Source organism: Brassica napus, chromosome C5, assembly GCF_020379485.1.
Source record: "Brassica napus cultivar Da-Ae chromosome C5, Da-Ae, whole genome shotgun sequence".
Classification (NCBI taxonomy): domain Eukaryota; kingdom Viridiplantae; phylum Streptophyta; class Magnoliopsida; order Brassicales; family Brassicaceae; genus Brassica; species Brassica napus.
In genome coordinates this window covers 54,225,937-54,248,664 of record NC_063448.1, presented here as the reverse complement: position 1 = coordinate 54,248,664, position 22,728 = coordinate 54,225,937, and the positions used below count along the sequence as shown (strand labels likewise).

The window sequence follows — 22,728 nt, the reverse complement described above, 5'->3', positions numbered from 1 at the left end:
GAAAAATTCAATATTTTCGTAGAGGTTAACACATATATTTTGAGAAAAATTCAAAAATATGAAAATACTGTTTTAATGCATAGTTGCATCCTTCACTAACATATGATGAAGGTCAAATAGGTTTGAAACCTTTTTTGTCTCCGTGTTTCTAGAGAATACCGATTTTATAGTGGTTAGTCCACCAATTTATGGAATATTATGAAGTTTTACTAAATTAATTGAAAAACAAATAAAAAGAATGCCCATGTACCATGAAAGAGAGTTTAATATACATTAATACAAATGTAGAATGTGTTTAGAAATTTTAAAACAACACTAAAGATCATAGGCTTCAGTATATAGAACATTTACCGAAAAATTCAATATTTTCGTAGTGGTTAACACATATATTTTGAGAAACATTCAAAAATATGAAAATACCGTTTTAATGCATAGTTGTATCCTTAACTAACATATGATGAAGGTCAAAGAGGTTTGAAACCTTTTTTTGTCTCCGTTTTTCTAGAGAATAGGGATTTTATAGTGGTTAGTCCACCAATTTAGGGAGTATTATGAAGTTTTACTTAATTAATTGAAAAAAAAATAAAAGATGCCAATGTAAAATGAAAGAGAGTTTAATATACATTAATACAAATGTAGAATGTGTTTAGAAATTTTAAAACAACAATAAATATTATTGGCTTCAGTATATAGAACATTTACCGAAAAATTCAGTATTTTCGTTAGGTCATAGATTTTGAGAAAAATTAAAAAAATATGATAATACTGTTTTAATGCATAGTTTCATGCTTCACTAACATATGATGAATGTCAAAGAGGTTTGGAACCTTTGTTGTCTCATTTTTTCTAGAGCAAGGCGATTTTATAGTGGTTATTCCACCAATTTAGGGAGTATTATGAAGTTTTACTAAATTAATTGACAAAAAATTAAAACGATGCCCATGTACCATGAAAGAGAGTTTAATATACATTAATACAAATGTAGAATGTGTTTAGAAATTTTAAAACAACACTAAAGATCATAGGCTTCAGTATATAGAGCATTTACCGAAAAATTCAGTATTTTCGTAGGGGTTAACACGTAAATTTTGAGAAAAAATCAAAAATATGAAAATACTGTTTTACTGCATAGTTGCATCATTCACTAACATATGATGAAGGTCAAAGAGGTTTGGAACCTTTGTTGTCTCTGTTTTTCTAGAGAAAACTGATTTAACTGTGGTTAGTCCACCAATTTAGTGAGTATTATGAAGTTTTACTAAATTAATTGACAAAAAATTAAATCGATGCCCATGTACCATGAAAGAGAGTTTAATAAATATAAATACAAATTTAGAATGTGTTTAGAAATTTTAAAACAACACTAAAGATCATAGGCTTCAGTATATAAAACATTTACCGAAAATTTCAATATTTTCGTTGGGGTTTACACATAGATTTTGAGAAAAATTCAAAAATAGAAAAATATTGTTTTAATACATAGTTGCATCCTTCACTAACATATGATGAAGGTCGAAGAGGTTTGGAACCTTTGTTGTCTCTATTTTTCTAGAGAATGGCGATTTTATAGTGGTTAGTCCACCAATTTAGGGAGTATTATGAAGTTTTACTAAATTAATAATTGACAAAAAATTAAAACGGTGCCCATTTACCATGAAAGAGAGTTTAATATACATTAATACAAATGTAGAATGTGTTTTGAAATTTTAAAACAACACTAAAGATCATAGGCTTCAGTATATAGAGCATTTACCGAAAATTTCAATATAGATTTTGATAAAAATTCAAAAATATGAAAATACTGTTTTATTGCATAGTTGCATCATTCACTAACATATGATAAATGTCAAAGAGGTTTGGAACCTTTGTTGTCTCCGTTTTTATAGAGAATACCGATTTTATAGTGGTTAGTCCACAAATTTAGTGAGTATTAAGAAGTTTTACTAAATTAATTGACAAAAAATTAAAATAATGCCCATGTACCATGAAAGAGAGTTTAATATACATTAATACAAATGTAGAATGTGTTTAGAAATTTTTAAACAACACTAAAGATCATAGGCTTCATCATATAGAACATTTACCGAAAAAATCAATATTTTCGTATAGGTTAAACACATATATTTTGAGAAAAATTCAAAAATATGAAAATACTGTTTTAATGCATAGTTGCATCCTTCACTAACATATGATGAAGGTCAAATAGGTTTGAAACCTTTTTTGTCTCCGTTTTTCTAGAGAATACCGATTTTATAGTGGTTAGTCCACCAATTTATGGAGTATTATGAAGTTTTACTAAATTAATTGAAAAAAAAAATAAAAATAATGCCCATGTACCTTGAAAGAGAGTTTAATATACATTAATACAAATGTAGAATGTGTTTAGAAATTTTAAAACAACTCTAAAGATCATAGGCTTCAGTATATAGAACATTTACCGAAAAATTCAATATTTTCGTAGTGGTTAACACATATATTTTGAGAAAAATTCAAAAATATGAAAATACTGTTTTAATGCATAGTTGCATCCTTAACTAACATATGATGAAGGTCAAAGAGGTTTGAAACCCTTTTTGTCTCCGTTTTTCAAGAGAATAGGGATTTTATAGTGGTTAGTCCACCAATTTAGGGAGTATTATGAAGTTTTACTTAATTAATTGAAAAAAAAATAAAAAGATGCCAATGTAAAATGAAAGAGAGTTTAATATACATTAATACAAATGTAGAATGTGTTTAGAAATTTTAAAACAACACTAAAGATTATTGGCTTCAGTATATAGAAAATTTACCGAAAAAATCAATATTTTCGTTAGGGTTAACTCATAGATTTTGAGAAAAATTTTAAAATATGAAAATATTGTTCTAATGCATAGTTTCATGCTTCACTAACATATGATGAATGTCAAAGAGGTTTGGAACCTTTGTTGTCTCCTTTTTTCTAGAGCAAGACGATTTTATAGTGGTTAGTCCACCAATTTAGGGAGTATTATGAAGTTTTACTAAATTAATTGACAAAAAATTAAAACGATGCCAATGTACCATGAAAGAGAGTTTAATATACATTAATACAAATGTAGAATGTGTTTAGAAATTTTAAAACAACACTAAAGATCATAGGCTTCAGTATATAGAGCATTTACCGAACACATCGATTTTGAGAAAAATTCAAAAATATGAAAATACTGTTTTAATGCATTGTCGCATCCTTCACTAACATATGATGAAGGTCAAAGAGGTTTGGAACATTTTTTCTCCGTTTTTTCTAGAGAATAACGATTTTATAGTGGTTAGTCCACTAATTTATGGAGTATTATGAAGTTTTACTAAATTAATTGATAAAAAAATAAAACGATGTTCATGTACCATGAAAGAGAGTTTAATATACATTAATACAAATGTAGAATGTGTTTAGAAATTTTAAAACAACATTAAAGATCATTGGCTTTAGTATATAGAACATTTACCGAACACATAGATTTTGATAAAAATTTAAAAATATGAAAATACTGTTTTAATGCATAGTCGCATCCTTCACTAACATATGATGAAGGTCAAAGAGGTTTGGAACTTTTGTTGTCTCCGTTTCTCTAGAAAATAGTAATTTTATAGTGGTTAGTCAATCAATTTAGGGAGTATTATGAAGTTTTACTAAATTAGTTGTCTAAACATTAAAACGATGTCCATGTATCATGAAAGAGAGTTTATTATACATTAATACAAATGTAGAATGTGTTTATAAATTTTTAAAGAACAATAAAAATCATAGGCTGCAATAATACACATAGATTTTGAGAAAAATTCAAAAATATGAAAATACTGTTTTAATGCATAGTTGCATCATTCACTAACATATGATGAAGGTCAAAGAAGTTTGAAACTTTTGTTGTTTTTGTTTCTCTAGAAAATAGCGATTTTATAGTGGTTATTCCATTAATTTAGGGAATATTATGAAGTTTTACTAAATTAATTGACAAAATATTAAAACGATGTTCATGTACCATGAAAGAGAGTTTAATATACATTAATACAAATTTAGAATGTGTTTAGAAATTTTAAAACAACACTGAAGATCATAAGCTTCGGTGTATAGAGCATTAGTGAAAGATTCAATATTTTGGTAGAGGTATATTTGTGATCATTATGAATAGTAGTTACGCAATGTGAAACAATTATCATTTTGATTAGGTAATATGGTGGTTGGAAAGAGCTAGTTTTATTCCTTTATAACATATTTTATAATAGTTTACTTAGGTTGTTCTTATTCCTTTATAACATATTTTATAATAGTTTACACGTTTCCTCACTACTTTTGTTTGCTTCTTCAATTAAAGTTTTGGATGCAAAGCGTGGGCTGGTTCCCCTCAAGATTTCATTTCATGTACTCGTATTAATAAAATAGAACAGTGGAGGTTTGGTGGTGACGGATGAGACACTCGCCTTTCAAAAAATTGGAGATATCAGAGAGAGAGAGGAAGGAGCGGGATGAAACACGTAGAAGATAGATTTGTGAATCTGGTAGAGAAAAAAGAGACAAGAGAGAGAGAGAGGGAAAGAAGCAGGAGGAATCTGGACCCTTCAAAATATTTAATCAAAGGTCAATATTAGCTATCCTCATCCTTGTATGTGATTGGTCAGATTATTAAAGCTGTTTTCTTCTTTTTTTAATACTATTGTTTTCTTTTCTATTTTGTGTGTTTAATATATAAAATGTTTATAATATATTTTTGGACACAAAGATATATTTTGAGGAAACATCAAAATTTTATAATTCATAGTATAAAATTTATAGATTTAAATTTATAATTTTAAAAGTTAAACTTTGTGATTGATATTTGGATATAAATTAGAGTTTAGGGTTTATGATATATGGCATAGGGAATAAGTTTAAAATTTGAAATTAAAATTCAGAGTTAGCATAAAATAAATGAAGTTGAGGGTTTAAGAAATAGAATTTGTGTTTAATAATTGGTCTTTACATTTTATATATGTTTATATTTAGTAGAAATTTTTAAAAATTGAGCATTTTATATATTAGTTTTAGGATGTAGGAATTAGATTATATTGAAAATGTAAGATCTGAAGTTTATGAAATAGGATTTGGAGTATAAGTTGAGGGTTTTGAAGTTTATTATAAGACTTGAGTGTGGAGTTTGAAAAATTAAAATTGTACATTGTTTATAGATATCTATATATATATATATATATATATTATAGGAATTAAGTTTTGTTTAATATTTAAAATTTAAGGTTTCATGTTTCATGTTTTACGATATAGGGTTTGAATTATGTAAGTGAAGAAGAATGGTTAAAGATTAGGTTCCAAGAAGAGGGTTGTGATGGAGTTATGGCTTTGAGCTTTTGGAGTTAGAAACTAAAGTTTGGAAAATGGGCTTTTGGAGTTAAATTTTGAGTGTTGGGATTATGGTTTGAAACTAAAGTTTGGAAAATATTAATATGAAATCTAAAATAGTAAAGTTTGTGTTTATGGAATGTATAGGATTTGAGTTTATAGTTTGGGGTTTGGGGTTTGAGACTAAATAATTTTTCTTAGCATAACAAAAATGCTATTATATGTCATCGATAGCATTATTAAAACTGATTAAAATATTTATTTGGCGCTTATGTTAAAGTTTAGCTAAATTTTGGCGGTATCAGTGATTTTTTTTTCCCGCTGACTAATTTTCAAAATAACATTAATTAAGTGTTATTACTAGAAACCAAAAATCCAAAACTGATCATTTATAACGGTTCTGTAAACAATGCTATCGTAATGTGCTATTAATACTACCCTTTTTTTTTTTGTAGTGTATGTGCATTTTGTCCAAAACTCATACACGTCTACTTTGTGGCAGACCACAACGGTCAAAAGTCTCTTTTTTTTTTGTCATCTTTGAATTTCATTTAACTTAAACTGAAGTACAATCGTTACATGACAAAAGTCGACAAGAGTCGCAACTCTTCCGAAGACCATAGCCGGCGATTTCACATATCGAACATCCCAGAGACCCATATTAAAAACATAAATAGAAACCTTACTCTAGAGACTAACACAAACAAGGGATAATGACTTGAAATACTTAAAGATCAAAGGAACTCAAACCGAAATCCATAACAGCACCAGGTCGCCAATCATAACCAAGAACCTGAAGACGCACGAGTTGAACTCAAAAACAGAGACTTGAGAAGACCACAATCCATCAAGGTCACAACCACAACCACAACCTCACGAGAAACAACACCGGCGGAAACAATAAAAAACCGAGGCGCAAAAGGAGCCAATAACAACCACTACCGCGTCTGTAATAAGACCACGAACAACCCAAGAGAGGAAAGGCACAAGGTCGAACCTTGAAACTCCAAGCGGGGAAAACGTCTAAAAGGATCAGCAGCTCTTGCACGCGGACCCTCGTGTACCCAAACTCAACCATCTACAAAGCAAGAGAGTGGTCACGTCCTCGCAAGAGAAGAGCCGAAGATCGAACCCATAGCTTCGTCTTGATACCTCACACCATAGAGAAGAAGCAAGTAGATGCCTACACAACAGATTACCATCCAAGAGACGAACCCAACAAAAGAAACCCTGACAAACACAGATTACCAACGGTCAAAAGTCTCTCTAAAATATCATTCTTTAGTGGAATATAGCTTAAATTAATAAGACCCAATAAATGCAGTGTGTGAGATGTACTAGTTAGGATACGCAGAGCTGTACAAGGATGATGAGGCTTAAGACAACCAAAATTTTCAACATAACATGTCCACAAAGCTTCTAAAATTTATTATCTAAAGTTCATAAGGGTTACTGACTGACTGTTTATTAGTTTCTGTAAAAAAAAGTTTTACACGTCAATATAAAAGATAGAGAAATGGTTTAAGAAAACAAACATTGATTTTAAACCGATCATGACGTATTGACGTATAGTGTGTCAAGGATACACCTAAACATTCTCATGATTCGACTGATCCTCACATTATTCTCTCAATATTCTGCAAATTCATTTACAAGAGCCTCTTCCTCAACTCTTGTATATAAGCTCTTGTAATGTGTCGTATGAATAAGAAAGACAAACTTACACAGTGTGGTGGTTTGAACTAATGTTATTTTTAGAAATCATGTAACAAGAACCAAGTAAATTACATGGAGGATAGAAAACCTTAAAACACCCAAAAAGTATTAAAAAAAACGCTTACATAATCAAACTTCTATGCTAGGCTGAGAATTTTTAGCTTTCAAAACTTTGTATAAAACCTGCTTCTTAATCTTTTGGAGGATGTTCCAATGTCACTTTTATCATATCTTTTATCTTCAGAATCAAACTATCTTCATATCTTACTTTAGGCACAAGCTTAAGTTTTTTCCTCTTCTCGATCTCCACAAGAACCCACTAAAAGCTTTTCCTCTTGTCCCTGATGAGTCTCCTCTAGTGAGGTCTACCCTTGCTGCTAAAATCAACTTTGTAGCCAAGATCTCACATGCATCAGACCGAAACTCAGATCAATACGTGTTTAAGACAATCTCTGTTTTCTCAAAACAATCCACAAGACCCCCAACAGAACTCTTCTTCATCTTATATCCATCAAGTAGTTGAGTAGGAGACAAGTTAGCAAGTTTTGATAAACCTCCAGCACTTGCCATGATCGTGGCTGCAAAGAATCCAAAAGAGGTTCCTTCATATCTGATCTCTACTTCAAACAAAAAAAAAACTTATTTCAGAAAACCTTGATCAGAGTTGAGATTAATTTTGATTACTAGGGTTTTATGGGTTATATGTGGAGGAAAAAGAGTCTTAAACCGATCCAACAAGAAATAAAAAAGGAAAAGAGTAACAAGAACAATATGTAAATCTTCTTCTTCAATTCGGAAGTGAAACCCTAATTTTGAATATTTCTGAGAAATTCAGTAGTTAAGGAAATATTAACGAAATTTTTTCCTTATAATATTATTTTAGGAAAAAAAAAATTTCCTTTTCTTTGGTCAGAGGAACTTTTCTATAGTCTCTCAAAATCCCCTAATAAGGTATCATTCCTTTTTAAAACATATTATTTTAGTAAAATATCTTCTAATTAGATAAGTTCATAATTTCCAAGATTTTAAATTCATTTATTGGTAAGAAATACATATGTTCTTGGATTGTAGATTTATAATCCTATAATACCGATTTATAATCCTATAATACCTCTATAATTATTACTTTAATAAAACCTATATTCTTAATGGCTAAGAGACGGACTCTTTTGGTTAACATGAGAAACAAAACAAAGGAGCTGGAGGTGAAGATGGCGGAGACTAGCTTAACCAAGAAGGAGGCTATGAAAGAGAATGAATCTGAGAGTACTTGTCCTGACATGAAACTTAGAGTTCCTGTGAGCAAATCATTTTCAAGCTTCAATTTCATGACTATAATCAACCTAAGTTATACCAACCTAGAGAATGAAGGTGCTATAGCTCTAGTAAACGCTCTCGAGAACTCTGCTCCATCTCTTAAAGCTATAGAAGTGGCTGGAAACAACATAACCTATGAGGCGGCTCCAGATATCTCAGCTTGTTTGGCAGCAAAGAGGCATCTCAAAAGGTTGAACCTGTCGAATAATGACCTTAAAGATGAGGGATGTTTTGAGATTGCTTATATTATGGAACCTTTGGAGGTGAAATACGTTGATATGAGCAATAATAACCTGACCAGAGAAGGAGCATTGAGCTTGGCTCTTGTTGCTGTCAAGAAAGAAGGTTTCGAGATGTTGAACATTGATGGGAACACGATTTCATTTGAAGGCATAGAGGAAATTATGGAGATATTCAAGAATTGTCCTAAGTTGCTTGGACCGTTTGATGAGAATGACCCTTATGAAGGTGATGAAGATGATGTGGATGATGATGATGATGATCAAGAGTGGGAAAGTGAGAGTCTTCATGAAGATTTTGAAGATGAATTTGTGAGTGTGTTTTACTTTTATTAGTTTGTAATGTACTAAATAGAGATTTGGGATTATGTTATCTCAAATTCAAACGCTAAGGTATATTACATTTTAGAATGGCATAAGTTACATTTGCAAGGAGAACATCTAAACGCTTTCTAAAACACACACACAGACAGGTAGAATAAGAGACCAAACTCAACTCCGTTCTCAAGTTATCCTTCTCAGTGTGTTAAAATCCCAAAATGGTGCTTTGCGCTGTTCCACTTGTAATCTTGGTTCTGTGTAGAAGTGTATGCCCATTCAGGGACTTCTTGCTCTTGCATCAGACGTGTTCTGTAACTCTCTTACCTTCGCCTCTCCTCATCCATTCTCTCAAACATCCAAAACTCATCTTCACTACGTGCGGCAAGCCGGTTTATCTCTCTCTCATTAGGGACCTCATTCTCGAGTGAGCTTGTTCCTTTGCGCATGGGCTCTTCAAGCATCTCTCTTCTGTCTTGTGCTGTTATTATAATCACAAAGCACACATCAAGAGACTCATACCATTGCGATATTACAGAAGAAACTCTACAAATTAATACTCAAATGTATCATCACAGCTCAAACAAACGTTGCATAATAACAAAGATCACGGGGATGATACTTTGAGCCCATTAAAGCTCGAGTAAGCATTTTCCTTGCAAGTCTTCACCTCTCGTGGAAGGTAACTCTGCTATAAACAAACACAAGACACCACCAACATCAGTTCAGAAAAAATAGTTCAAAATGGTTTTCAAGTAAGGGAAACTACAACTTGTGATGTAAACTATATAACCTTCGAGCTCAGATTAGCCACTCACCAAACACGATTGACGATCCTCCTTTCTCTTCATGTCTTGTTATATTTACATAATTGCCCCTATTTCTTCTTAGTGGGCCATAATTAAGGCCTATTTATCAACTAATGGGTCATTTTATATCTGTGGCTTCACAATTTGTATCAAAATTGGGCTTGTTGTATTAGAATATTTGACATGGTCATATTTGATAGTAGACATGATTTAACTACACAAATCTTGGTATATATGTATATGCTAGTGTTCATAACCAAACTAAATGAAAAATTTTAAAGTTAATAACAACAGTAGTCACATTTGTATTATATTGTATCCATTGTATTTATCTCGTTTTAATCAGATCAATCATCATCTTGACCGTTGGGGTAGGTCACAATCATCTGGACCACACTTTAAACCAAGGTCTTGAAATTGTTAAAAGAAGCACGTGGTGATACACGTGCATTCCATTTTTGTTTGTTTCTGGACCGGTTCCTATAGAAAGAGAGGTAATAAGACAACATCGACAATACATATTAGTAAATCTCCATTATAGAAGTTCTTAAATCGTTGTGTATTATATAATTCATATAGTAATGAGTTTGATCAGTGGTCACATTTCGTGTTCGCCTCGTGACTGCTGTTGGCAGATGTTGTTTTCCTATAGATTCTTTTGCTCAGTTTCTTTCAATCGTTAATCACACCTTAACATATATAAGATAGTATGGTCCGTATATAAGATAGTACTAGATTTTAACCCGCGCTCTTAAAGCGCGGATTTGTTTTCCTCTTAATTGTTTTCTTTAAATTGAAAAATAATTGTGAAATATAATATTTTCATTTATTTTTATTTTCTCTTTTTTAGTTGCCAAAAAATTATCATCTTTTTATTATTATTTTATAAAGACAATTTATGTTTACGAAATTGTAATTGATTTTGTGAAAGGATTCAAAGTGGTATTTATCTAATCAATAAATCTTATTATGTAGTGAATTTTTTCTAAATTTATTTTATTTAAAATTTTAACCGGTTAATAAACTATATTTTAAAGTGTGAAACTCATTAGTCCACAGATCTGATTAGTTTTTCAGATTACATTATAAATATTTCAATATGTTTTGAAAGTTTAAATTTTATTGAGGAAACAGAAAAATCTAATAATCATGTGTTAATGTGGGTTTATTTTTGTTCATATAAACAATATATTTGAAATTGGCCCGAATGGCCAAAAGTAAAAGATTTGTGCCGAAAAAATGTGAGGTCTATGACTATTCACTTTAAAAAAAAAAACAGAAAAGGAAAGAAGCAAAAATTTCTGTCTCGATGTAATATTATTTTCTAACAATCGTAAAATCGTTTCTTCTGGAAATTAGTATTAAATTATACCATAAAAACGTTTTGTAACCATCCTAAAATCGTTAATATTAATTAAAAAATAAATCAAAATATTGTAACCCAAAATCTAGTTAGCATTTTAAAAATATAATATCGGATTATAAACTACTAACAAATTTTGGAGTATACCATAGGAATCAAATTTTATCATTATTTTTTTATATTCTTTGTGTAAAAATATTACATACAAGAAATTTTTATGCATGTAGAATGTTGCTGACATTATTCACATTTTTGATACATAGGTGACAACTATTAAAAGTTAGCGAGTGCTAATCCCTAAAAGGTGAATCTGAGAAAGCCTCAGTTCAAAAAAAAAATATATATATATTATTATCAAATCTGGAATATAGTATAGGAATCGAGTGAAAAGCATTGTTAGAGTTAGGGTTATGTATCATAGGATAGGAAGCGAATCTAAACTATTGTTAGGGTTTATGTTAAGTATTTTGGGTTTAGGTTATGAATTTCGGAGTTCAGATTCACCTTTTAGGGATTAGCACTCGCTAACTTTTAATAGTTGTCACCTATGTATCAAAAATGTGAATAATGTCAGCAACATTCTACATGCATAAAAAATTCTTGTATGTATCAAATTTCTTCAGAATATTGTTGAATTCCCATGCTCATAACAATATATCCTCACAAATTGATAGTGACATGTGTATGTATGGTATAATGCCAGTGAAATCATACCTGGTTTATAATGGTTATTGTGTTGGTTAGATTTTGACACACAAATACGGATATAAGAAACGTGGACCTATTATACCACACTGTTAATTATGATTGACACACAAATACAATTAGGAAAGTGGGCCTATTATATCACAATGTTAGCGAGCCAAAATCAAATTAAAATGGAGAATTATAGAAGTAAAGCGTTAGGAATTAAATTTACCGCAACACCCTTAATGAAGGAGTCAATTCCTTTGAAAAATTAGTGGCATAAGGAGTAAATAACAGGGTGTTTTAGGGGTTAAAATTAGATAGGACCATGTGGTCCATCACATGATTAATCTTGTCTTGTAAATGTTTCACTTTTTTTTTGGTTACGGTGTTGTCTTATAATTAACTTTAAATTGGATGATTTGTTCTAGTAATGGAATAGATCGATGTAAGTGTCCATGACTGTTTTTGTTCCGTTGAATCAGTATTCTTATCCAACCTAGTCATACTTATGTGAAAGTTATAGTTTGCTTGGACGATATGTGAGTGAGACAATAGTTATGGATGAGAATGATATTTTCATGTGGATGTCATGCTTTCAACAAAAGCTAAGGAGACAAACAATAACTCTATGTGGCCAATACCTAACATTCTATATACATATTCTTTGTCTACCTAAATATATAGATATGTGAAATTTGTTAACCAATAATTCATACACATGTGTAAGCATTGCTTATATATAAGCTCGATTTAAAATTTAATTCTTGGTCACAATTTAAAAGTTTTAAGGAGTGGCTCATAAAGGCTCCACTAAGATAGTCAAAAGATGGTATTTTGCTTATGCAAATCATTTTGAGCCATGAGATGTACACTTTCGTTTCGAATAATGTGATTCGATATAGCGTTTCTACTAGTTTTGGATAGTTAAATTTGTTCCGTTACAAAATTTTGTTTTTCTTGGCAAATTACTTTCGAATAAATACGAATCAAGAATCATATTATCCTAAAGAATTTGCATCTTTGTAAATCGCTTTCAAATATGCCAACACATCAAGATTAAAGATGTACGTACAGTCTCGTTTCACATTATGACACCACACGATTACTGGTTTGGTTACATGCATCAAAACGTAAGGCTTAAGTTTCTGTCTCCACTAATTTTGAAGTGGTATGACGTATTCGTTGCCTTTAGATCCTCCATTAGTTGAAAGAAACAACTAATATTGATGGATAACGATTCGAGTTTCACTCTGTATTTAATTTTTTTTTATGTTTGTGCGTGTGTGCATCATGGGGCTTGTGTGACATGACAAGTCAAATTATTTTCATATATAAAATTCTCATACTTTAATTTGCTTATGTCGCCTGTCGGTATTCACTTAATAATTGTAAAACTCAATTAATATAATTAAAAGCATCTTTAAGTAATAGGACACAAATTTAAAAAGGTAAAGCATGATCGTTTGGTGCGGCCAAGGGTTGCTATGCTACTTTCTAATTCATTTCAATGCGTTGGTTCGAGACTTAGGACCACATGTGCTGATCAAAGACTCAATATATGTAGATTGATATTTGTCGACAGATTACGTCTGCAGGTCAGCTCCTTTTCCCACCTTTTCTTGATTAAATTATGTCATAACTTTTTTACGTACTCTCATGCTTACGTTATAGAATCATCTATTTATTTATTTTTAAATCACGGTATTTATTCCAATAGTGTATCATTCTAAATGGTAAATGATTTCACTATACCTCCTTCAGGAGAAGAGTTTTAATGTAAATTTTCGGACTCAACAATGACATATTTTAAGGGTAGTCACAATATATTTTGAGTATTTTATGACTGTGTAGAATAAAAAAATATTATGATATGAATGATAAGTTCTTCATTGTGAGGCTTGTGTCCCTTGGGCCATCTGGTGGGCTGCTTATGGGTTTCGGTTTTGGACCTGAAACAAGACATAAACAAGATGGGCTTAGTCTTGTACAATAAGGAGTTCAAGTTCTAATAGGAAACAAGATCAGATGCATATGGCGGTGGATTGATAATCCTTTTCCAACTAGAACTAGCTCAAATCAGGTTGTATAAATATAGGTCTTATCTCTTCGTTGTAAAATACAGAAACATAAAAACTCTCTAAAGCATAGAACACGCAACTAGTGCGAAGCTTGTAACGTTTTCGATTCATAGTGATATAGAGTTTGTCTCCGGTTTGGAGAGAACTCGCCAAACATATTGGTGTGTCGATTTACTTGTTACAAAAACAACCAAGGTCGATTCTCTACAAGTGGTATCAGAGCTTAGGCTAACAGAGATCCTAGTTACAGAGATTTGAAAGCAAGATTCAATAAACAAGCAAGGAAAATTCTTATCTGGTACAGTGAAGAAGACTCAATTCGTTGGTGATTGAAGCTTGAAGCGTGTTACAGCAACCTGCAAACAAAGGAAAACAAGTTTACGGGTTATAAGAAAGATGGAAGCAATTTCAAAGAAATTTGAAGTGGAAAAATTCGATGGCAAGGGAGATTTTGGTCTATGGAAGTATAAGATGTTGTGTCAGCTAGAGATCTTTGGTTTGGGGTCTGTTCTTAAAGAGAAAACTCCTTCTGCGGATGTTGAAGATGAAGAACCGAAAGATGAAAAACCTGATCCTAAGGAGCAAGACCGGGAATTGCGTACAAAGAATCTGATCAGTTTGTGTCTATCTGGCCTTATTCTGCGCAAGGTTATGCAAAAGCCTACAGCACTGGCTATGTGGAAGGCTCTAGAAGCTGAGTATCAGACCAAGACATTACCTAATCGAATCTACATGAAGCAGAGATATGCAGGTTTCAGAATGGACGAGCACAAGTCCATTGAGGAAAATATGGATGTGTTTCTGAAACTTGTGGCTGATCTAGCAAGTCTGGACATTAAGATCAGTGAAGAAGATCAAGCAATTCAGATCTTAACCAGCTTGCCCAAGCAATACGAGTCTCTCGTTGATGCATTAAAATACGGCAGCGGAAAAGAAATTTTAACAGTTCGTAATGTTACAAGCTCAGCTTATTCTAAGGAAGTTGAATTAAGGGAGAAGGGACTTCTTAACAAGTCCAAGAGTAACTCAGAGGGGATGTACGCTGGCAACAACAGAGGCAGGGGCGAAAAGAAAAACGACAAGACTTGGAGAGCTAGATCAAAGAGCAAAAATAGATCACAATCAAGACCTAAGTTCTCTAAAGAATGTTGGACGTGTGGCAAGGAGGGACACTTTAAAAGGCAGTGTCCAGAGAGAAAGCCATCAAATTCGGTCAACATAGCTGAAAAGAAAGAACAACCATTAGTGCTAGTAGCTAGCCAGCAAGCTACTAAGGACGAGTGGGTACTTGATTCTGGTTGTACATTCCATATCACTCCAAATAAAGATATCTTATTTGATCTTAAAGACATAGAAGGAGGAATTTTTTTGATGGGAAATAACACTATCAGCGAGATTAAATGGATCGGGAAGATCAGAATCATGAATGATGATGGATCGAGCGTGATTCTCACTGATGTTCGCTACATGCCTACAATGGGCAGAAACCTCATCTCCTACGGTTTATTGGAGAAGATGGGATGCAGATATGAAGGCAAAGACTTCATGGTGCAGTTTTACAAAGGAGATCAGAAGGTTATTTCTGGAAAATACTGTGATGGCTTGTATTACTTACAAGGGACAGTATTAGATGGTGAAGCTGCAGTCGCAAGGCCTGATATCGATTTGACTAAGAGGTGGCACTCCAGGCTTGGACATATGAGTCTAAAGGGCATGAATATTCTAGTCAAGGAGGGATATTTAAACGCAAAGGATGTGAAGACGTTGGAGTTTTGCGAGAATTGCGTTTTGGGTAAAGCACACAAGCTAAGCTTTCCAAAAGGCAAGCACACGTCTAAGGAAGTCCTAGAGTACATCCATTCAGATTTATGGGGTTCACCTTCGGTGGTAGAGAGTCTCGGAGGATGTTTCTATTTTGTTACATTCATTGATGATTTTTCTAGGATCTATTTCCTAAGATCAAAGAATGAAGTGTTTCAAAACTTCAAGGAGTGGAAAACATGCGTGGAGACTGAGACAGGAAAGAAGGTGAAATGTCTAAGGACGGATAACGGATTAGAGTTCTGCAATACATAGATGGACACATTGTGTAAGGAAGCAGGGATTAAAAGACACAGAACATGCGTCTATACTCCACAGCAAAACGGAGTATCAGAACGCATGAACCGTACGATTATGGAGAAAGTGAGATGTATGTTGACAGAGGCAGGCTTAGAGCAAAAGTTCTGGGCGGAAGCGGCTTCTACAGCTGTCTACTTAATCAACTGATCTCCCAGTACAGCTATTAACTTCAAACTACCGGCAGAGGTTTGGTCTGGAACCAAAACAGACTTAAATCATCTAAGGAAGTTCGGGTGTACAGCTTATGTTCACGTGACTCAGGCCAAAACCAGTCCAAGAGCGATGAAAGGAGTTTTCATGGGATATCCAGAGGGGACTAAAGGTTATCGAGTGTGGTTACCAGAAGAGCTAAGATGCACAGTGAGCAGAAACGTGATTTTCAATGAGGAAGAGATGTTTAAAGACATTAAAGGAGTCAACGAGAAGAAAAGGAAAACGAAAAAGGTAACGTTCAATCCTATGCTGATTCAAGGACCTTCAAACACAACTACAAACACTGAAACAGAGGATACAGTTCAAGGTGGAGTTTATCCAGCATCAGAAAACTCGGAACCTGAATCTTCAAGCTCAGAAAGTGAAGAAGAAGTTGTGGGAGCTCAACAGGAAGATCTAGACAACTACATTCTTGCTAGAGATAGAATCAGGAGAGAAGTAAAGAAACCTTCTAGGTTTGATGATTCAGATTGCGTGGCTTATGCTCTAGCTACAGCAGAAGAAATAAATAAGGATGAGCCTAAATCCCATTTGGAAGCAAGAAGGTGTAAGAGCTGGAAGTTATGGAACGAGGGAATGCAAGAAGAGATGGATTCATTGGAGAAAAATCAGACTTGGAAGCTGGTTGAGAAACCAGAGAAAAAGAAGATTATTGGCAGCAAGTGGGTTTTCAAGCTGAAAGAAGGCATTCCTGGAATTGAGAAGCCGAGATACAAAGCTAGATTAGAAGCTAAAGCGTTTTCACAAGTTGAAGGGATCGACTACACAGAGGTGTTTGCACCAGTGGTGAAACACGTGTCGATTAGAATTATGTTGTCACTTGTTGCAAATTATGATCTAGATTTGGAACAACTAGACGTGAAAACGGCTTTCCTATACGGAACGTTAGACGAGGAGATTTATATGGCACAACCGGAAGGTTTCGTTGAGGAGGGAAAAGAAGATCAAGTTTGTCTCCTGTTGAAATCCCTTTACGGATTAAAGCAGTCACCAAGACAGTGGAATAGGAGATTTGATAGCTTCATGAAACAACAAGGTTTCGAAAGAAGTGCATATGATCCTTGCGTCTACATGAAAGGTTCAGACTTATCTCATATGGTTTATCTCTTGATCTATGTTGATGACATGCTCATAGCATCTAAGGATTCTAAAGAAATTAAAAGAATCAAAGATAGCTTGAAGAGAGAGTTTGAGATGAAGGACCTTGGAGCAGCTTCAAGAATACTTGGGATGGACATTATCAGAGACCGGAAGAAGGGAAGTCTAAAACTATCACAAGGGAAGTATCTACAGAAGGTGCTGGAAACTTTTAACATGGCAGAGAGCAAAGCTGTGGTTACTCCTATGAGACCACAATTCAAGCTTAAAAGTTTGACAAAAGAAGAAGAGCACGTGGAAGCAAGTTTCATGAACGTGATTCCATACGCATCAGCCGTTGGAAGTTTAATGTATGCAATGGTGGGATCTAGACCAGACTTATGTTTCGCAGTGGGCTTAATCAGCCGTTATATGAGCAAGCCAGGAAGAAAACACTGGGAAGCTGTTAAGTGGGTGATGAGATATCTTAGAGGAGCTCTAGATTCAGATCTACTGTTTACTAAAGGAGAAGACTTCAAAGTACGAGGATTCTGTGACGCAGACTATGCAACAGACTTGGACAGAAAAAGATCTGTTACAGGTCTCCAACATATTGTCGCACTGTCAACGACAGAATCAGAATATATGGCCTTAGCCGAAGCTTTTAAAGAAGTGTTTTGGCTTAAAGGATTCGTTAGCGAATTGGGGTTTGAGCAAGATGATGTGAGAGTGTTTTCAGATTCACAGAGTGCTATACACTTAGCTAAGAATGGAGGATTCCATGAAAGGACTAAGCATATAGATACTAGACTACACTTTATGAGAGACGTAATTGAGGCTGGCGACGTTACGGTTCATAAGATTCACACATCTATCAATCCTGCAAATTTCCTAACTAAGTGTGTACCTGGACAGAAGTTCGAGACATGCTTGGAGATCCTCAAGGTTCTGCCTTAGTAGGTCTCGTGTGGCTGCAGGTGACAAGGCTGTCGACTCGTTCACCTCGCGGAAAGGCCACAAAAAGAAAGTATCAGTTTCAGGAAAAGCAAACTGATGGTTCGACAGGGAGTTACAAAGCTCGGGAAGAAGATGAATTTAAATAGAAGATTACCTTTAAAGAATGATGGGTGTAGACAGGAGCTGTCTATACAAGAAATCTGCAAAATTATTCAAGGAATACTAGTCAAAGAATAGTTTTTGCAGGAGGATTAGTTTCAAACAGGAACTGGGAAATCATTTAAAAAAAAAAAGAAGTCGATGTTATACCTGAAGGATTACGTGTTGTTGCAGCAAGGAACGTCTTCAACAAAGCTGTGAATACAAGGTTATTAAATTCACAAGTTCAAAGCTCTTAAAAGAATTGAAGCAACAATTCTATTTGATTACCTAACGGAAGTAACGATGGTGAAGAGACGTCAACACCATGAGCTGTAACATTAAACAAGGAGATATGTTTAAATTATTCAGCAAAAAAATATTTCATTACAGGTTTCTAAGAGGGCTTAAAGACACATATGTATACAGGAAGGAAAGTCAAAACAAAAGAGGATACCTTTTGTTCTTTGACAAGTTCTGGTTCGGTATTTCAAAGGTGGCGTGAGGAGAAATTGAATGGCTTTGTCACTTAATAATCACGAATCTACAACAGATTCATCATGGCACGAGCTGGAAAGAAATTGAAATCAAAGGTTAAACCTTTGTTCAACTGTCTAAGGAAGAAGACAAGGAGGAGCAAAGAGAACCTGAGATATCGATGGCGGAAGCGGTGAGAGCTAGCGCCGGTGAAGACGAGCGGCGGTGAAGTCGGGATCTTGTCTTGGTCATGGGGAATCGAAGAAGAGAGAGGTTACAGCCGGGGAGAGATAGAGAGGAGCGAGAATCGGAGAAGGCATGCATCTCCGTGAAGACGGCATCAAAGAACAGACAATCGTCGGAGGAGACGAAGCGGTAAGCTCGTCGAAGCTTCTGGTCGCCAAAGGAGAAAGAGAGAGAGACGGAGAAGTCGATGAGTGAGGTCAAAGAGTCAAGGTGGAGAATGTGAGGCTTGTGTCTCTTGGGCCATCTGGTGGGCTGCTTATGGGTTTCGGTTTTGGACCTGAAACAAGACATAAACAAGATGGGCTTAGTCTTGTACAATAAGGAGTCCAAGTTCTAATAGGAAACAAGATCAGATGCATATGGCGGTGGATTGATAAATCCTTTTCCAACTAGAACTAGCTCAAATCAAGTTGTATAAATATAGGTCTTATCTCTTCGTTGTAAAATACAGAAACATAAAAACTTTCTAAAGCATAGAACACGCAACTAGTGCGAAGCTTGTAACGTTTTCGATTCATAGTGATATAGAGTTTGTCTCCGGTTTGGAGAGAACTCGCCAAACATATTGGTGTGTCGATTTACTTGTTACAAGAACAGCCAAGGTCGATTCTCTACATTCATGCGATTAAACAACGAGGAAACTCATATATATCACACAATTTTTGTCAAAATAAAAATTCATATATATCACACTTTTGTTGTTCACATCAACTAACTTTGCATCTGCTTGGTGCGTAATACGAATACACACATACTGATTCACATATCTCGTGCACTGATTAATATGTGATCATCCACTTGGAACATATTGTAAAATGGTACTAGTACTAGAAGCTGAGTACTTAATTTGGAAAATAACTTAAATAGGAAAAGAAAAAAACTATGTGTCTACTTGTTCATGTCTGCTATACATTTGCTTTGTACGTCATGTGGAAACAAACATTCTGATTCACATATTTAGTGCACTGATTAATGCATTATCATCCACTTGGAACATACTGTAAATGTTACTAGCTAGTACTAGAAGCTTAGTACTTATTTTTGAAAAGAACATAAAAAGGAAAAGAAAAATCTGAGATCTACTTGTCATATATAATACATATCTAAGGTATCTTCATACAAACCAGCAATGCATGGTCTCTCGTCGAATTTTGTGAGAAATTATAAACTATGTATCTACTTGTGTTCATGTCTGCTATACACCTTAAAAAGTTTTGGTCTGCTAGCTAACTAAAGCGATCGTAGAAACAACACACAACTACCATAAGTGCATAACATATTATTATGCTTGCCAGAATTCATGGATGGTGTCTAGCTAGCTTATATTGTATACACATTCTTTATTATCGTACAGTACACAAGTTTTTTTTTTTTGTTTTTTGAAACTTACAGTACACCAGTTGCGGAAGCTTTTCCATTACAGGAAACCCAGAATCTCAAAAATCTCTCTTACTCTCATCAAATTTAGGAAACGGCTCACACTTTCTAGCTAGCCTTTCTTTCTCGCAAATTATAAGGTAAAAGAAGAGCTCGGGGCCCAATTGCCTCTATACAAGTTACATCTGCTCTATAAAATATTCCATATGTTCTCAAATGTAAGATGTTTTGGGTAGTACACACTTATTAAAAAAATTATTTTTTACCTAGAAAGTATTATTAAAATTATAAACTAAAAACGATTCAACCAATTACAAAATAGAACTATTAAATTTGATTGGCTACACAATTTTTGATAAACTTAAAGTTACCTAAAAAGATGAGAACATCTTATATATTGAAACATAAAAATTATTCTAAACATCTTACATTTCAGAACAGAGAGAGTACAACATTTTAGTCATTTTATCAAGCAAACTTTTAGATTTTCAAATGCAAACAGAAAAAGAAATCCAGTTAGGTAGTTTAATATATATATACATATATATATATATATATATATGTATATTTATTTATTTGATAAGTAGTAATGAAGTGTATATATTATGATAAATTTGTATCATTTCTACGTTATTTAACTTCATTTATTTATTTTAAATTAGATTTATGCTTTAATTTTTTAACAAAATTGGAAATCTTGGTTCAATTATGCTTATTTAATTAATTTAAAACGAAAATTTGAATATTTATTTTTAAATTTTTTTTATAAAAATAGATCTTTTGTGATCTCTATATGCTTTCAGAAGAAAATTTTGGCGTCTCAATTTGTGAGATTCTTACACTAAAAATTCAATGCGTTATCGTTGTCTCTACTAAATTTATAAAAGAATACTATAAATACAAACACACTTGCTATTGAGCATGGTTTCTTATATCAGCATTCACATGGCTTAGAAATTTAGAATGAAGAAAAAGCTAGCTAGCTAGTGAGTAACTAGTGACTCTAGGGCATTAGTTTACATGTAAAAGTTGTGTGCAAGTGTTGTTTTGTCCCTTTCTTTTTCAGAAAGGGGTTTTAATTAAGGTTTTTTCGTACATTACACAGCGTAAGCATCTGAAAAAAACACTAAAGATATGAGAGAAAGTGATAGTGGGGAATCAAATGCTGATTCACGAGTCTAAAACTTTCTGTCTTAATAAGCTACCCCCGTACGATTTTTAGGAGTAACATGGGTTGGACTTGGAGAGGGTAAAAAAGCAACTTAGTGTTGGCTAGCCAAAGAGAAAAGGAAAAAGTTTGATGTGAACCTAATCCAACCTGGATTACTATTTATAATCACAATGTGCTGAAACTGAGAGAGAATATTCCAAAGTAGAAACCTAGCCCCCTAGGTGGCCTTCTTCTACTCGTCTTCTTCATAAGCGGAAAGCTTTGAATATAATTTCACACCTATAATATATACAGAACTCAAATTGTTTTCAAGTGTTCTAAACCCAATTTTATATGATCAACCAAACCAGAAAAATAAAACACATACGATTTAGGATGGTTAACTAGTTTTTGAATAATTAATTATATCATCAAAAACCAGTTTGTACATCAAGTGCAACTATATGCTGAAGATAAAACTTAGATGGAAATCTTTAACCTACAACTTAGCGCCAAACAAAAAAATAAGCTGCCCTTCGACTTAGACGAATGATGGTTAACCTTAAATGCAAGAATATGTCAATTATTCCGTCGTTACTAATGTTGTTAATAATCAGAATTTGAGAGTTTATGCATGTAACTGGTAAAATATTTAGGAATCAATGGAATTAAAATAAATGGAATGGTAGAAATAAAATATAACAAAAAAAAATGGAATGAAACTCTTTTTATTTTATCTATTTAGTTGTGGAATTGGTGCATGTCAAGTGATGAATTTTTTTTGGAATTAATGGAATAAATTAATTTTACATCATTTCATTCTAAAAATCAACAATCCAATTGCAGCTTATAAATTTTTCTTTTTATTTTTAAAGGATAGGAAAAACGAAAAATAATATATAAAAGATAAATACTGTAACAAACGAATGCATATAGAAAGAGCCAAAGAGGAGTTTACCACTCTCACCTATCCTCACGTCGACATGACTGCTCGATCGATCAGTGATCTTGGGGACTTTATGAACATTTTATCAAGACAATAATGTATATGTAAGTCGACAAAACTAGCTGATTATTAAATTGAGACATGTC

General features: G+C 33.3%; 1 protein-coding gene across 1 annotated transcript; it reads left to right on the top strand.

Moving 5' to 3' along the window:
* The first annotated feature begins 8,277 nt into the window (after window positions 1–8,277).
* LOC106399915 (RAN GTPase-activating protein 2) lies at window positions 8,278–9,719 on the top strand. Its single transcript, XM_013840357.3, has one exon. It carries the CDS (start codon window positions 8,278–8,280, stop codon window positions 8,956–8,958), a length of 681 nt encoding a protein of 226 aa, XP_013695811.3. The 3' UTR covers window positions 8,959–9,719.
* Window positions 9,720–22,728: the final 13,009 nt, after the last annotated feature.

Coding starts and splice junctions, on each gene's coding strand:
- LOC106399915 (XM_013840357.3), top strand. CDS start 8,278: ATGGCGGAGACTAGCTTAACCAAGAAGGAGGCTATGAAAGAGAATGAA.